The sequence below is a fragment of the Mandrillus leucophaeus genome, unplaced genomic scaffold (assembly GCF_000951045.1).
Source record: "Mandrillus leucophaeus isolate KB7577 unplaced genomic scaffold, Mleu.le_1.0 Scaffold787, whole genome shotgun sequence".
Classification (NCBI taxonomy): domain Eukaryota; kingdom Metazoa; phylum Chordata; class Mammalia; order Primates; family Cercopithecidae; genus Mandrillus; species Mandrillus leucophaeus.
Window position 1 is genome coordinate 1,046,858 of NW_012108552.1, and position 16,150 is coordinate 1,063,007.

Genomic DNA, 16,150 nt, shown 5'->3' on the forward strand with positions numbered 1-16,150 from the left:
TTTACATATATATAATTATATATGTATATATACTCTTAATTTTATAAAAAAATTTTCTTCTTATAAGTACTAAATTACATAAATGTATCTAACTTGCATGGTACTAGAAATTAATATTCAAGTTAATCAAGACTTTTTGAAACAAAAAATGATAGTTACAATGATTAAGAGATTCCAGTGGAGATGTACAGGGCGCATCTGATTTTTAAAAACTATGAAACCAATAAATACACTCATCATTAAAAACCATAATTAACATAATTCATTACTTAACTATTCAGAAGTCTTTTTGGATTTTACTAGGCCTCAGAGTTATCAATGAGAAAACGATTTGCCATTAATAGTTTTTCAAAGGTTTTTGTTAGTCACATGGGGACTAATACTTAGACTAATACACCATTCCTGACCTCAAAGAACTTGAGAAGAAGGTCACATGTACGAGTTCTTAAGTGCAGAAATAGGCAACATTTGACATGTACCAGATGAATGATGTAGGCGTTAAATGCCAGGCCTAGAGAAAGGAAGGATCTGGATAATTAGAGACATTAGGAAAGCCTCAAGTAAGAGGGAAAATCAAACTGGTTCTTGTGGTGGAAATGGAAGAGTAAGAGACAAGGAAAAAAATGTTTTCAAAGCAAGCAACTGGCTTGAATAGAAACTGTGAACACAAGTGGAAGTAGTGTCTACATAATGGAAAGCTCTAAAAACATATCTTTGGTTGCATTCATGTTTACCTATAAATCAGAATCTTGTATTATTAATGGGATTGTTAAACGCCATAATGTATTGTTTTATAACTACTGCTCATCAATAGTATCAGAAACCAGGAAAGCCCTATTACAGTCACTACACTGTACTCATAAACTTGGAGGAGCTTTCTAAATATTTACATTTCAACATATTGAGGGTCCACTACTTTATTGAGATTTAATATTCTGTGCTGTTCACAAATGGTTACCTAATGAGGCAGCATTAGTAGAGAAGGGTAAGGTGGTTTTGATATCAAAAGTGGCTGTAATCCTAGTTTCATCAAGGGTTACCTGAAAAGTCTGACTTTCAGTTTCTTCATCTATAACTACTTCGTGGGATTAAAGGAATACATTTCTGGAATTTAACCAAAAAATCAAAATATTTGTTCCCATCACCCCGCCTATGTTATGGCCAGCAGGATGTAGTTTCATAATTGTTTTTAAAAAATGGTGTAAATGTAATAAATGACTTTTGAAAGTAGCCTAAGAATTGACTGAAGTGATTTACAATAAAGTAATATTTGGATTTTTCACAAGGGAATAAAACTTATTAAAATTAAAAAATTATGAATGATAAAATATAATGTTATGGTTTGAAAAAAACAGACTGTACCTGGAGACTACCTAGAAATGCCAACATTGTAAACATGCTGACTAAACTGATATAGAGGGCAGTGTAGCAAAGGTTCTATTTTTTCCAGACACAAAAATATCTGGTAAGTCCTTTGCTAGGTGTTAATTTCTTTGCCTATAAATTGCATCAGATGTAATAGTGACAAACAGCAACTTTTTATTTAGGAAAAGTTGTGCTCTAGAAGTAGCTATTTCATGGGAAAATGTTGCTAGAAATACTGGTAAATTAAAGAAAGTAAAAAAAGTAATCTGGGGTGAAAGCAAGTTTCATAATATGGGTACACAGTAGCACTAGGGGTCCTGTTGAACTGAATGGGTTTCATGAGATTTGCAAGCAAATGCCTCGAATGTTCATATAATTGCCAATGTCTAAAAACTTAACTCAGTTTACCAAAGTTAACTTGGAATGAGATGTTACCAATATAGAAAATATAAAATACTAGCTAACATATGAACTCTTTGGAGAATGTCTTTTTTATATGGATTATACACACACATAAGAAAGATCAGGTTAAGTGAAAAGCTCATGTGTGCATGCACATGTGTTTGTGTGAGTATTTTTTCCACAGAAAAAAAGTGGCGCATCAAGGGTGAGTTGACCGTAACTGGGCAGTATTACACCGCTCCCCATGTTTAATTTCCTAAATAAATTATCAGGTGGAATGACTGTACCAAAATTCTGTATATATTCACTGACTAGAACAAATAGCTTTTAGTTAAAATTATACATACACACACAGTCAAGAAATTTAGCATATATTCAAATAATTTCTGCTTGTAGACTCAATATTAACCTTTTTAAAACAAAGGGATACAATGTAAACCAATTTAAATTTCAGTGGGGCTAAACTGCATTTTATTTTTATAAATTTCTTCAACATTTCTTTTCCAGACACACTGGTAGATGTTATTGTAGCATTATTCACAATAGCAAAGTCATGTAATGAACCTAAGTGTCCACTGATGGCGGATTAAAGAAAAAGTACATATACACTATGGAATACTATGCATCCATTAAAAAGAATGAAATTGTGTCCTTTGCAACAACATGGATCCAACTGGAGGCCATTATCCTAAGTGAATTAACATAGAAATAGAAACTCAAATATTGCATGTTCTCATTTATAAGTGAGAGATATATAATGGGTACATATAGCCATACAGATGGAAACAATAGACACAGGGGACTACAGAAGTGTGAAGGGAAAGAGGGAAGCAAGGTTTGAGAAACCACCTCATGCTTACTACATTTACGACGAGTAATGGAAGTCCAAACCCCAGCCTTATGCAATAAACTCATGTAACAAACCTGCACATGGATTCTTTGAATCTAAAATAAAATAAAAATGCAAAAAAGAAATTAATAAAGGCTAAAAAGTTATGGTCAGCATCTTATTTATACATTTACATTCTGGAATGAAATGTTATTTTAAAATTAGGTATCTAGAAAATAGTGTAACTTTAATTCTAAATTTCTCATTATTTGTCCACAGTTTTCAAAAATTCTAATATAGCTATCTTTTTAGGTAAGGTAGAATAAACGAAGCGATCTTCTGAAGTCCTTTTAACTTTCTAATTTTGTAAAATAAAGTTTCCTTTCCTTCTCTGATTCCCAGAGGAAATATTGTAATAATAGTCCCTCTAACACTGAGAATTCAAACATAAAGAAGGCAGGGTTTGGAGAACGCCTTAGTTAGACTATTGTTGACCAACTGGGTTATTGCTGATCCATCAGTGTTGGCAGTGTATGGTCCTGGTAATAATGATATCATTCACCCCTTATGAGAATTCAGTTGATGATGGAGTTTTTTCTTCTCTGGCGTATGCATTAAAACACTACAAACTTGTTTTCTAGTTAACTAATTCAGATCTCAAGGGAAAAAGTTATTGAGGTTATTTGACATGGAAAATAGAAATCTTTGAGAGAAACAATATAATTTTGCTTAATTTTAATGTATAAGGATAGGAATTCCAACATTTAATTCAATTGAAAGAGTAAATAAATGACTAAAGACAGAACAATATAAGTGGCTACATTAAAGACATGGAACTTTCTGATAGAACACATTAGTGAAGAACATAATCTTCCCAAGAGATATGTATTAGTTTGTTCTCACACTGCTAATAAAGAGATACCTGAGACTAGGTAACTTATAAAGGAAAGAGGTTTAATGGACTTACAGTTCCTCATGACTGGGAAGGCCTCACGATCATGGCGGAAGATAAAGGAGAAGCAAAGGCATGTCTTACATAACGGCAGGCAAGAGAGCTTGTGCAGCTGAATTCCCATTTATAAAACCTTCAGATCTCATGAGATTTATTCACTACCACGAGAACAGTATGGGGAAAGCCGCCCCCATGATTCAATTATCTCCACCTGGTTCCACCCTTGACACGTGGGGATTATTACAATTAAAGGTACGGTTCAGCTGAGGACACAGCCAAACCATATCAAGATGATTAAGAAGAAACTATATAACCATTTAATCTGGGTGTTTTCTGAATACTGTTAAAAGCAAAGGATAGAATTAGATGGTCTTTTCTACAAAAGGATTCAACAAAAACTGTTCAGAAATCAAGTACTGTATTAACATTGGAAACTAATTATAACTATATTTACACTAAATACTAAATACAATAAACACAATAATCTTATGCACCTACTTAAGATTATATGTGAACAATATAATCTATTTTCTGCTGCACCTAAACGTGACTTTTCAAAACTTCAATTTTTCAATTGGTAAGTACTTACAAGATTTAAGTTGTTTTAATATATTATAAAATTATTTATAAATATGAATCTTCAAAAGGTGAGGTTGATAGAATATATTTTGTATTTCAAATATAGTTTATGAAACTGAAATTTATCTTAGCAATTCTATGTGATTTGTAATTGTGTTAACACATCCACAGTAATTTTTAAAAATGAAAATCAGCTGGAGGTTATTCATACAGATTTAGAGTCAATAGGTTAGGTTTGTACCAGGGCTTAATTCTCTAAATACCATGGATGGTATTCTGATGGTGTCAATAGGCTAAGAAATGTTCTCACATAATTAGGAAAAGCATTTTCACTATTCAGTATAATTTACAAATATCAGTGGGGAGGGTATTTGAATCCTTTTTACTACTGCAAATTTCAAAAGGTGTAAATAAAAATCAAAACCATGACTACACATAGGACACCAATTACCTTACAATATTAAAATTCAATTTATAGTTGTGACAAATAGCACTGATGTACAACACAGACCATTTTCAGAGTAACTTGGTGTGTGAGGGAATTTTAGAATTTCCTAAGAGACCAATTGTTTAATATACAATTGGTCTCTGTCCCTGAGCAATGCAGCATAAGAGTTAAATTTAGCAACTTATTTGTTTTCATCTTTTTATCATAAAATCTTTAAACAGCAGGATGGCATGATTAAGGCTTGAAAACCAGTTGTTATTTTTATTTAATAGATAAAAACACTACCATGCTAGTTAACCTAGCAAAGTTACTGAAGCAGCAGAATAGATATCTGAAAAGATTTGAGAGATATACTCTGAAAAGAGATATATTCCTTTTCATATAGTTGTGGGGTACATACAATGCTTTAAAACAGAGGAATGACCGAAATTTGATGATGTATAATGTATTTGCTTAGAAGAAGAGAATTATATAAACTTCAATTTCATCTTCTATTCATAGGCATAAAGTGATAATAAGGTGAATTGTGTGCAATAAACTCAGTTATTTAGTCCAAAAGAACCATCTTCAGAAGAGCTATCTTAAGAAAAAAACATGTCCTCAGTCTCCAATTTATGAACAGGTGATGTTCCAAAGTTTTCTCTGTGACCCAGAAGATGCTATAATTTGGAAATCATTTTCCCATAGAAGCAACGCCATAAATATTAGTCTCCCTGGCTAGTCCCCCAAGACTTATTGAACCATAACATGGTTAATTTTGAAACTATTTGTTTTAGCCTGGGTCCTGGTAGCAGGAATGATAATGAGGAAAAACAGCATTTCTCCGTTAATCTTGAGCACAGTACTAGCCAAGTACTACACAGGATTGGAAACTGTGGAATTTATCACAGGAATGTCATTAATACTACCGTTTTGAGTATCTACAAAATGTCAGCAACTGGAATAGATACTTGTATGTGTTAGCTAATGTATTCCTCATAGCAACTCTGCCAAGTAGAAATTATTATTACTATTTTACACTTGAATAAAATAGATACAAAATATAATTTTCCAAGTACAAGCAGATAGTAATTAGTTAGAATTAAAACCCCAAGGCCTTGCCTTACTTTAAAGCCCTTGCTGTTTCCATTGTGCTTCAATGTTTTTGGAATTCACAACCCTCCATACACACATGTACTTCAGACCCCATGAGTCTCATACTACTACGGAACCTGTATCACAACATACTTAAATCTGCCTTGTACTCTGTAGTGCTCTCTGCTCTAAAATCAGGCATTTCCATTTTCTCAATCCAAACTCAAAGTGCCTCTGTGCAACTGACCTCAATGGGTATAAGATTGAGAGAGCTCCTGCCACCCTCAAGGGGTCTGCATTTAAGAAGGAAAATCTCATACACGCGTGTGCATGTGTACATACATAGATAAACATACAACACACACATACATACACACAAACACACATATATGTAAATTTTAGGCAAGGTTACAAAGTGAGGTGTCAGACTAGGAAGGATTTTTTAAGTTTGATAGGGCCTTGGGCAATCAGATCCACTTCAGATATCTTCCCTTGAGGTCTTTAACCCTGAGTTATTCCTGTTGAGGGGTTGGGGTAAAAACTTGGAATAGGGATGAGAGTCACAGTTAGCAGAACTGGAGGAAGGTGAAAAACTAAGTTGGCCCACTTCATAACGGTGCCATCTTCTTTTTTCTTCCTTTTTTATTTTCTATTTTTTTTTGCCAGGAGGATTTTTGGCTCAGAAATAGTGGGCCCTGCTTTATTTTTACAGGCTGCAGATGGGCTTCAGGTGGGGAGGATAGGCTCCCAGAGATCCCAGAGGATCCATTTGAGGCATGGCATTCATAGCGACTCCTTTCAGCCAGAGCGTGAGAGACACCCTGAAGGAGGATACCCTTTTGTTCCTCTTCTCTCAGAAAAGTTTCAAAACTACGCTAGGGAAAGTCTAGGATGGGATATGTACTTCCACAAAACCAGGAAGCCATGAAACCTTGGTGGACCTCCAAGGAAATGTGAAGCCAGTTGGCGCCTTGCTGTCAACCAGCTGGTTGCTTCCAAACACCCTCCTGATGGGCCCTGCACAGCTGTGTTTTATGTTTCCACGTGGCCTTGCCAGAGGTCCCTCCCTTAAACAGACCCAGCTTCCACAATTAGTGTGGACTCAAAACGAGTTGGTTATGGCATACATGAGGTCCCAAAGGCCTCGTGGGGCTATTTACACCTCTTTGGACTATTTCCAGGACCCCAGATTATACTGTATGTGTAAATTAAGGAAGTCTCACAATCCAACAGCTCTGACTGAAACACATAACGTAGCCATATCTTATGCCCCATTTCCCAGTGCTTTTCTTGGCCTCACTTTCACAATTTTACCACCCTGAAAGATAAACCCTCTGTATTCTTAAAATTATGTTTTAGAAAGGATTTCTCTCTTTCCTATTCCTGAACGTACCTGGTTCTTTTCCTACAGTACAAAAATTAAGGACTAATCAATTTTCTCCTTTGGCCTTAAAGTCATTTAGAACTTTATTTGCATTCACCTGGCCAAGTTATAAATACCATCAAACACCTATATCATGCAGTTTCTTTACTTAAAATAATAAATTGGTTTCACTTAATAAAATACAAAACCAGATGAAGTCAACCGGTGTACCCAGCCATTAGGAACATACATTTAGCAGGCAGTGGGGAAAAAAAGCCAAGATGCTGAGAAGGGAGACCACCCCCAAGGCCAGTAAGTACACAATGTCAGCTCTAGGTCATGTATTCTAGAAAACCTCAAGTGGAAATAATTCTTATTTCATTTTTTATCTATGGCTTCTATTGTATACCCAGAGAATCTGAACTTGGTTTTGCTGCTTTCTCTCTCCCCTTCATTTCTCTCTGCTTTTCAAGGCCTTTTCCCTTGGGGCCTCTACTTGTCTTCACAGGCAGCTGTCTCCAGCCACATTTTTCAGTTAGATACTGCTGCCTAACAACTCAGAACCTGACATACAGTTCTTTAGTAAACGTTTGCTGAATACGTTTTGGAGCCTGAAACAAGGAAACCTATGATGTATGGAGAAATAATGCAAGTTCAAGAGTCAGGAAATTAGCTGAACAAGATTTAATAATAATAGGGACAATTATGATGTTGGGCTTTTGACAATACCCTTTTGTGTGTCTAACATGCTATATGAAAAGTTTTAAGTATATAAAGTTATTTTAATCAATGTGACGCTAGACATCATGACCCTTATTTGACAGGTGAATAAATAGACTTTGAGCTGTGAAGTAATATGCCCACAGCCACATAGCTACTAAGTGTAAGCTTTACTGAAATTAATATGCATGTCTGTTCAATCCTAAACGAATGCCTTTTTATCCCTTTTGGTCTGGTTCTTCATTTTTTCTTCTCTTAAATGTGGAAATTTTAACATTCACTAAGTTCTCTTTCGGCTTTAAGATAATTCATATATAAGTTGACACATATCTAAAGAAAATTTACAGTTCAGTTGGTTTGCCTTGTTGATTAAAATCTCACAAGAGACAAAGGAATGGCTCTCCAAAGCTGAAAATTTAGAAGCCCTGAAAGGAAAGAGGAAAAAAACTTTGGTGCAGCTTGAGCCTTACAGTTTTTCAGACACAACCAAAAATGAAGTTACCATTGTCTTTTTACAGCAGTTAACATTTACTGATAACTTATTATGTGCCAGACGCTGTGCTAAAAGTTTATATGTATTACTTCACCAAAATCTCAACCCCTATGAGATAGAGTTATGGTTATTCTCAATTAACATATCAGAAAAACAAGCTTAACTCGCCCAAGTTCACATTGCTAGCATGCAGGAGAGCTTGGACTCAAAGTCAGGTATCTTCAACTCTGAAGCCTAAAATCTTGACTTTGAGGTTATATTGTTTTGTATGCTATTTTAGCTCATTTGTCTATGTACATTTAATGTGATTTATATCAATGTCATCTTTATCATTGATTTTAAAATAAAACCCGTCAGATATATCAGAAATCTTCTTAGTTTGCTAGGATATGTGGTGATGCTTAACAAGTATCTCATGATGCATGCCTGTCAGTGCAATTAAATATCTTTGGGTCACTCTCAATCACATGCCTATGAGTTACAAGCTCTACCTCCCCCTCTCTCTACATATTTCTTTCTGTCCAAAGTGTATAGACTATCAGGCATCAAAAGAAAATAGACAACCCACACCAATGTGGAGATTTGCAAACTCTAACATGAGAAAAATCTCCACAGAGAAAACATAATGCCTGGGTGGGTGATTGACTTAACAGAAATCCTACCTAAATGTATTCCCACATTCATTCATTCCATAGTTATTAGAAGGGATTATTGACACTTTGAGAAGATACAATCTCAGGGACCCTGATAGCACATTAACTTTTGTATTAAGAAGAATTGAAGTTAGCTGTTATTCTCTACACTAGGGCAGCCTGATTTTCATTTTAACTATAACTGATATTACACACTATTACTAATCTATTTGCAGGTATAAAGAAAAAAAATCATACATATATGTATATATGTTCTGTTTTTACTTTCTGAAAGAAATAACCTCCAAATTAAGCTACATAGGAAGTGTAGAAATGCTCAAAAATGACCCATTTAGATTCTGTAACTATTTGGAGAGAGGAGGAGATTTTAGTAGCTATAATTTTTTGATCAAATAAGTATTAGTTCATTTTTATTTTAACCAAGTACACATTTTGTAAAATAACACCAATAAGGTGTGCTATTTTTCTCTAACCAAACTCTTCACAATAAAATCCAACTGCAATATTCATTTAGAAATTTGATAATGCTCTCTTGTATGAGCTTTAGGAATATTTGAAACCCCATTGCATATAAATTATATCATGGAAAAGCTGTATAAATATTCTATTATGGCACATGCTGCTCTAAGGATATGTCAGGATTTCCTTTATACACTCCATTTTGAGTGGTATATAAATCAGATGTAAAAATTCATGTTGGACTGAAACTCAGCACAAAAAGCCTCCTCCAGAGGCAAATGCTTTTTTCAAAATGTGGTTTGAATTATGTTGGTCATTTTTAAGTTACAGAAGTGCAGAAAATGTATTTGTGGTTTTGAGGGAGAGAGATTTTTTCCATTTTTATAACTCATTAGGAAACTTTACAGGCCTTCAGACCATTTTGTGGTTTAGTTCTTCTCAGGTTTTTTCCCCAAAGCAATATTAAAACTTGAATGGTGTCCGCTGTGAATCCAGTGATTACTATTCTGAATACAAATGTATGTGTGGACACATATATTTCTACGTATCTTCAACTAGGAAAAGTTCCAAAAACATCACGCCCAAGGGAGAAGATGAGGCCTATCAGCCGGCGACTCTTTGTCTTGGTATCAGTCAAGTTCGGCCTGTCAAAGAAATCAAAGGAATCCCCTAGCCAAACCACAGTTCAGTAGGTATTGCTTGTAATCTTAAAACTGCATCTTTAAATTGCAGAAAAATCCACTATGTTCAACACTGCCTCTTTTATGAGCTTTTAGACAATAATGCTGCACCGTTTCTAAATTTTGTTTTCTCTAACATATACAGCAAGTTGCAGTGTGTTTAACAGATATTCACTGATGATTAGCTTATTTTTAAAGTATTTAATAGGTATATATTTATGCATATAAATTAGTTTGCCAAATAATGTTGAACTTATTTTGTTTGGGTAGCTAATGTGTTAGAGTAATTTCATAAACATCTAAATTATTATTTTAGCCTATGTAGAGATTATTATTAAACTGTCTCTCCTAACAGCATCAGTCAAAATCAAAGAAAGTTTAATTTAGACCAAGAAAGTTGGCCTAATTCACAAAGTTGATTAAGTCAATATTTCAAATGACTTTAAAGGAAAATGAAAATAAACATAAAGTGTATGTTTGAATTGCTTCCACCAATACTGCATTTAGTTTATTAATACATTGGAACAATGCATTTAGTAGTTATTATTTATCCTTTAAAGCATAATTTTTTAAAAAATTTCCCAATATCATATCTTATGCTTTGTATTAAATTCCCCTTAGAGAATTAAATCTGGGTGTCTTGATTCCAAATACAGTTCCCTTTCCTGTTTCCTATATTACACTATTTCCGGTACAGTTACCAAAATCCTTGGGTTTAGGGACGGTTAGGATGGAGCACTCAGAGGATGATCAAACATTTACCTGTGGCTGGAGCAATGTAGACTTTCCCTCTGGGATACTGAGGAAAGAAGGGGTATCACTTCTCATGAACGTTTTATCTACTTACCTAGTGTCACAGAAATTAGCCAGCTATGTACTATCGAGACAGCTGAATGCCGGTTTTTCTTATTTTTCACATTAACAAGAGAGCAAGGTTACTAATGAGGGGTCACATCCCAAATCTCTAATCGATATAGCTGAATATCCCTATTTATATTTGGGTCATTTTTTTGTTCTGCTCCATTGACTTTTACTAAATTATACTAATTTGTGTTCCATAATGTTATCCTTGGTTATAATTAATGAAATTGTGTGTGTAACTCATATATGACTCATGTACTTATGTCTTTCTGTTAATCATTAAGGTCATTTCTTTTATAATTTAAATTAACATGTATCACTTCAAACATCCCTGTATAACTCAAACCGTTATTAAGAAGTTATTTGCAGCTTTTGGGAGAAGTTTACAAATTGAAATATAGTTTTATGTTAATCAAAACTGTTTCAAAGTAAAACATAGACATTTAAAAACCACTGAAAATAAATGTACTTTAAATATCAAAGTAAATAATTTTGTATGTGAATAATCTAGATTTTAAGGTTTGAACAGGAATAATTTATAACTCATTAGGCAAGTAATATACACAGTGCACTTCTCTCCCAACCTATTGTGTTATAGCCATATCTTTTTATTATACTTTAAGTTCTAGGGTACATGTGCACAATGTGCAGGTTTGTTACATATGTATACATGTGCCATGTTGGTGTGCTGCACCCATCAACTCATCAGCACCCTTCAACTCATCATTTACACCAGATATAACTCCCAATGCCATCCCGCCCCGCTTCCACCTCCCCACAATAGGCCCTGGTGTGTGATGTTCCCCTTCCCATATTTTTTTTCTCACATTTGTAGAAAGGATAACCTACTGCTATCATCTGAATAGCTTTGACCTTGTTAAACCCTGGCACCACTGCTTTTTACATAGCAAGCAGTATATTTTTAAAGAGTGACTTTCTTACAACACATGAAATAAAGAATAACATAAAAACTTTAAGATTATGAATAAAGTATGTAAGATATATCCTCACCTTGATTTTACCTTTAAGCAGCCTTTTATTTGTCTGTTAGGAACTTCTTTCCATGGTTTTACAGGCTCTGGCTCTTGTTCTTTCTTTTGACAAATGAATGTATAATTTGTGCCATTATTATTTGACCAAAATGTACCAACAGAAGTTTCATAACGTATACAAAACTCAACTTTACTGCCATCTTTTTGATAAGGAGGAACCAATGAAATCTTAAAGGAGAACTGGTCAGTTTCACCATCACATGAATTAGGAACATATTCTGCTAAAATGTCATAATGTGTCTGCCAGTCATCTAAAGACATTCGTACATATACTAACTTCTCAAAAGAAACATTCAAAACTCGAATAATACCCTTGATACTTGTAGACCCAGGAGGAGACTCAGTTGACTCCAGTATTGCTTTCTGTTCTTGGAGTTGTTGCATAAGATCTTCTTTTGAAGAAGGCAGGTCAAACAGTGGGGCTAAAACATATTCTTCTGTGTGGAAAATGTCCGTCCCTAAGTCAAAAGTGGTTGAAGCACTCGGTAATTCCCAGCAATCAAATTCTTTAACAGACACGAGATTGAATCCAAACGAATCAGCAAATGAAACTCTTCTAGTACCTGAAGATGGGGTATCCAGGTACATGTCTTCAGAAGAATCAGAACCTCGTCTACTCGGTTGAGGGGAGAAACCAGGTTTGAAAGTAACTTCTTCATCTTCACAAAGAGAGTCAGATAAATTAGGAACTTCTAAAAAATTATCTTTGCTAATGTGACTAGGTACTTCAGAAGGCTCCATTGGGCTCTCTGATATCAAATAAGAGAGAACTGTTCCACTAGTAGAGGCTGACATTTGAGACACTGAGGCTTAAAATAAGTATAATGTTACAGTTGACATTGCAAAAAGAAGTCAGCTCTATAAATAGGTCCAATGGCGTGTCAACTATGCTAGCCTGCAAACTATGCTAGCCTGCCTCTAAAGGCCTTGAATATGATAGCATCCATGCTACTCCTGCCAGTATGTTTCAGATTTAACTCACAGTTTTTAAAGTTGCATTTGTTTATAAGCTAAGTTCCAAAGAGGTATTTTTAAATCATGTTCTGCTGTATTGGAAATCCTGGAACTTTAAGATAAAAATATTATTTTAATTAGTTGGTGTTAAAAATGGAAATATTTGAGATTATATGCAGTATTGTATCCCGATTTTTTCCACTTCCTTCATAAGCGTTTCTCCACACCATCAAAACCTTTTATGTAGTTTCTTTATCCTATGTATACAGTAAAACTTACATATACTTTCCTTTATATTTAAACATTGAGATTGCTTTCACTTCTTGCCATTGTAAAAACTGTTGTGATAAACATCTTTCTGCATTTAAAAAAAATGGAAATGTGGATTTTTAAAAATAAAAGTAGTATCACAGTACTGAATATGTAGTTTGAACTAAATTAATTCATGGAGCAGGTAAGTGCAAACAGAGGAAGATAAGAACATTTTTAGAACTAGAGAGATCCAGAGCCTACTAATAATGATACCTATCATTTTCAGGGATTTATAAATGTATAGTTTTTATTACAAAAGGGTTAAATAAAGGTGCTGAAAGTTCTGAGGAAGGAAACATGATTCAGATGGGGAAGGTATCATTTTAAATAAAGTATGAAGGGTAGGTGGAATTTAGACATGCAAGGTTAGAGCAAGGTAGATTGTCCAAGTAGAAGAAATAGCCCAAGCAAAAACCTAGAACAAAGAAGTAATCAAATTCATTATTTTGAACATTAGTACATTCATTTTAATTAAGCCATGGGAAAATACGGACAAGATATGTGTTATTGATTTGCAAATATAAGTGGGCTAAGGTAAGCCTGACCCAGGACTTATACATTTATGTAGAATAAAACGTTCTTTTGCAAATGGCCATTTTATGCCCTCAAAGCACAAGTTGATACCATCACACCTTGAAATTTGATATGAGTTTTAAAGTATGAACAGCCTGCTTAAACTGTCACATTTTTTTTATGTCATAAAACCCAAGTTGGGGGATGATAATTTTTGTAAAAACTATAAAAATTTTAACTGCATACGATTTGACCCAGAAATGCCCCCAGCTAAAAACTTGCTCTATCAGCATAGGAAAATATACAAACATAAATACAGATCTATGTTCATAACAGAATTGTGTGTTTAACAATCCTTACAAATCTGTTAAATGTCCCTCTCAAAAGAGCATTGGATAAATAGCATTACACCCATACAATAGAATGTTTTAGAAGGATAAAGTAGCACTTTATGTGCTAATATGGAAAGATAGGCAAGATAAATGGCTAAGTGAAAAAAAAATGTGTACAGATATGTGCATAGAAAATTCCTGGAAAGATACAAAAGACAATGTTAGCAGTATTTACTTCTATCCACAAAACTTACAGATGGCAGCGGAATGGGGGCTCTATTCATTTTACTTTATAGTCTGCTGTACTGTTTGAAATGTTACACGTGAGCATCGTTTTCTTTCCAAATATCTATTAATTAAACTGAAAAAATAAATAAAGTGTGAAAGGTGACTGACTAGATTTTCTTTTTGAAAAGAGCCCAATAGCATAATTTCTTTCAAATGAAAACCTCATTAATGTGGTATAACTTATTAGGTAATTTGAATTGCATAAGTAGTGGATGGAGAAATTATTTTCTAAAATTATAAGTGACTATAGAGTCTTGAAGGATAAAGAAATGAAATTATTTGAGCTTTATCTCATTCACATAGCTAGAATGGGTAGTGACCACATGGATTGCTTAAGAATGGGTAATGGCTGTGGAAATGTCTGTGCCTTGCAGATTTGATGACCACAGGTAGCTGTATTTCAAGGTACCTAAAATATATTGCTATGTAGTCAAGGAAATCAGTAACAAAATGCTTTATGGAAATTAGTAAAATAGTTCATATAGCCATGTAAATAATGGGATAATGAAAATTTAAGATATAATAATGTACTGAAATATTTTAACTATCCAGGATTTAGTTAGCAAAGGAGTGGAAATGAAGACCCCTGGGTCTATTTCTTGGCTCTGCTGCTTACTAGTTGAATGACCTTCTGAATATTACTCAAATGTTCTAACCCACAGTTGCCTTAGTTGTCAAAGTGTAATGTTAAAAATTAAACAAGATACTTGTTAAATGTGTCTACTACAAAACCTATAGTAATAGCACAAGTCACTATTTTAATTCTGATATATGTTTGTAAAAGGCTGATTTCTAAGATATATCAATAGATAGATGGATAGGTATGTAATCTAGCTATAGAGAATACATATATATCATTAAGAAATGATTTGTAATTTGTTTTATTTTTGTCTTTTTCAAAGGCTATAGTGTGTAACACTTAGCTTTATAAGACATAATATAGCTAGACATTAGAAAATGGTCCTGTTATTTGATCTAAACTTTTCCCTTGTTAATGTGTCTCTTTACACAGAGCACTACCTTAATTTGTAGTAATCACTGCCTTTCTTTTGGAATTTATAACCTTCACATAATTGTAGACAGTTGACATGTTCCCCCTTAGTCACCACTTAGCTAAAGCAGAGTGATTTCATCTTTTTAATCTCTTCTCACATGTCAATCCTCCAGTGCTTTTTATCATTTTGTTACTCCTCTATGAACTCCTTCCAGCTTGCCTATATTTTTCTGTTAATGAGCTGCCCCCAGATGAATGCAATATTACAGATCAAGTGTCTCTGGAGCATGAAAAGAAATACTAACAGCCTCAGCCTTGTGACTTGGTGTTTGCATTCAGTTAAAATTCACATTTCCTTGCTTTATTTCCATATCACGGATTAGACCAACATCCCATTTTCTCATATCCACTACTACCTCAATTTCAACACAATTTATCACACTCTTCTTCAGCCACTAAGGTATACTGTTTTTAGAAGAGTTACAGCTTTTCTTTCTGCTTTGTTGTTGTTGTTGTTGTTGTTGTTGTTGTTGTTACAAACTAAAGCTCAAGTCTCCATGCATTCCACAATTTTTGGTATTAATCAAATATTCTCAAAGGCACCATTAACAAAAAAACAGTATCAGTCTGGAACCCAGCAAATAGGAAATAGATGGCATGCTCAAATAAGATAATTCCAGGAGGGTTTATTTACAAGGGTCTATTTATAAAGTGTAAATGCAGAGAAGTCACAAGAACTAGTGTGACAAACTGGGGTCAGTTGCATCAGAGCTTTTACCATCCCTCAAGGGATAAGGGAAAGGAACACTTACCAGAACTTGAAAGCA

At 34.1% G+C, this 16,150-nt stretch overlaps 1 protein-coding gene across 1 annotated transcript in view; it reads right to left on the reverse strand.

Annotated features, from left to right (window-relative positions):
* Window positions 1–12,734, reverse strand: part of PPP1R3A (protein phosphatase 1, regulatory subunit 3A) — a 41,981-nt gene extending 29,247 nt beyond the window's left edge. Inside the window, exon 1 of the mRNA XM_011967096.1 lies at window positions 11,890–12,734. Coding sequence (XP_011822486.1) covers window positions 11,890–12,725 — 836 coding nt within the window. The 5' untranslated portion in view covers window positions 12,726–12,734. The remainder of the gene's footprint in view (window positions 1–11,889) is intronic.
* Between the last annotated feature and the right edge of the window lie 3,416 nt (window positions 12,735–16,150).